Here is a 364-nt window from a genome sequence, read left to right on the forward strand (position 1 = left end):
ATATATATGTTACAGAAAAATATAGAGACGAGAAATACGTTGAGAGGGGGGTGAAGAGGAAGAGCATCATCCGTCGATCCAGGCATATCCGAGGCCGGGAGGGGTCCTTATACTCACTCGACACCTCGCATGCCCTTGCGATCTCCCGCCACATCTTCAGTATGACATCGCGATTGTGATAGTTGACATTCTTCTGGTCCCAGATCGCGGGCCTCGCGTGCACCTCGTTGATCAGCCGCTGCAGGTCCATCGTCATCGCGCTTCTACGTCCGCCGGCGTTGCATCGCCGTGGCGAGCGTTTGCCGGCGCGTCGATTGAGAAGCGTGACGCCGGCGGTGGTGCCGACGGAGGAGGCGGCCGCACG

At 58.5% G+C, this 364-nt stretch overlaps 1 protein-coding gene across 1 annotated transcript in view; it reads right to left on the reverse strand.

Annotated features, from left to right (window-relative positions):
• The window catches only part of LOC108694234, a 3,385-nt gene that overhangs the window by 2,288 nt on the left and 733 nt on the right, over window positions 1-364 (reverse strand). The window contains exon 2 of the mRNA XM_018203598.1: window positions 118-361. Coding sequence (XP_018059087.1) covers window positions 118-361 — 244 coding nt within the window. The remainder of the gene's footprint in view (window positions 1-117; window positions 362-364) is intronic.

The sequence above is a fragment of the Atta colombica genome, unplaced genomic scaffold (genome assembly GCF_001594045.1).
Source record: "Atta colombica isolate Treedump-2 unplaced genomic scaffold, Acol1.0 scaffold12, whole genome shotgun sequence".
NCBI classification, from domain to species: domain Eukaryota; kingdom Metazoa; phylum Arthropoda; class Insecta; order Hymenoptera; family Formicidae; genus Atta; species Atta colombica.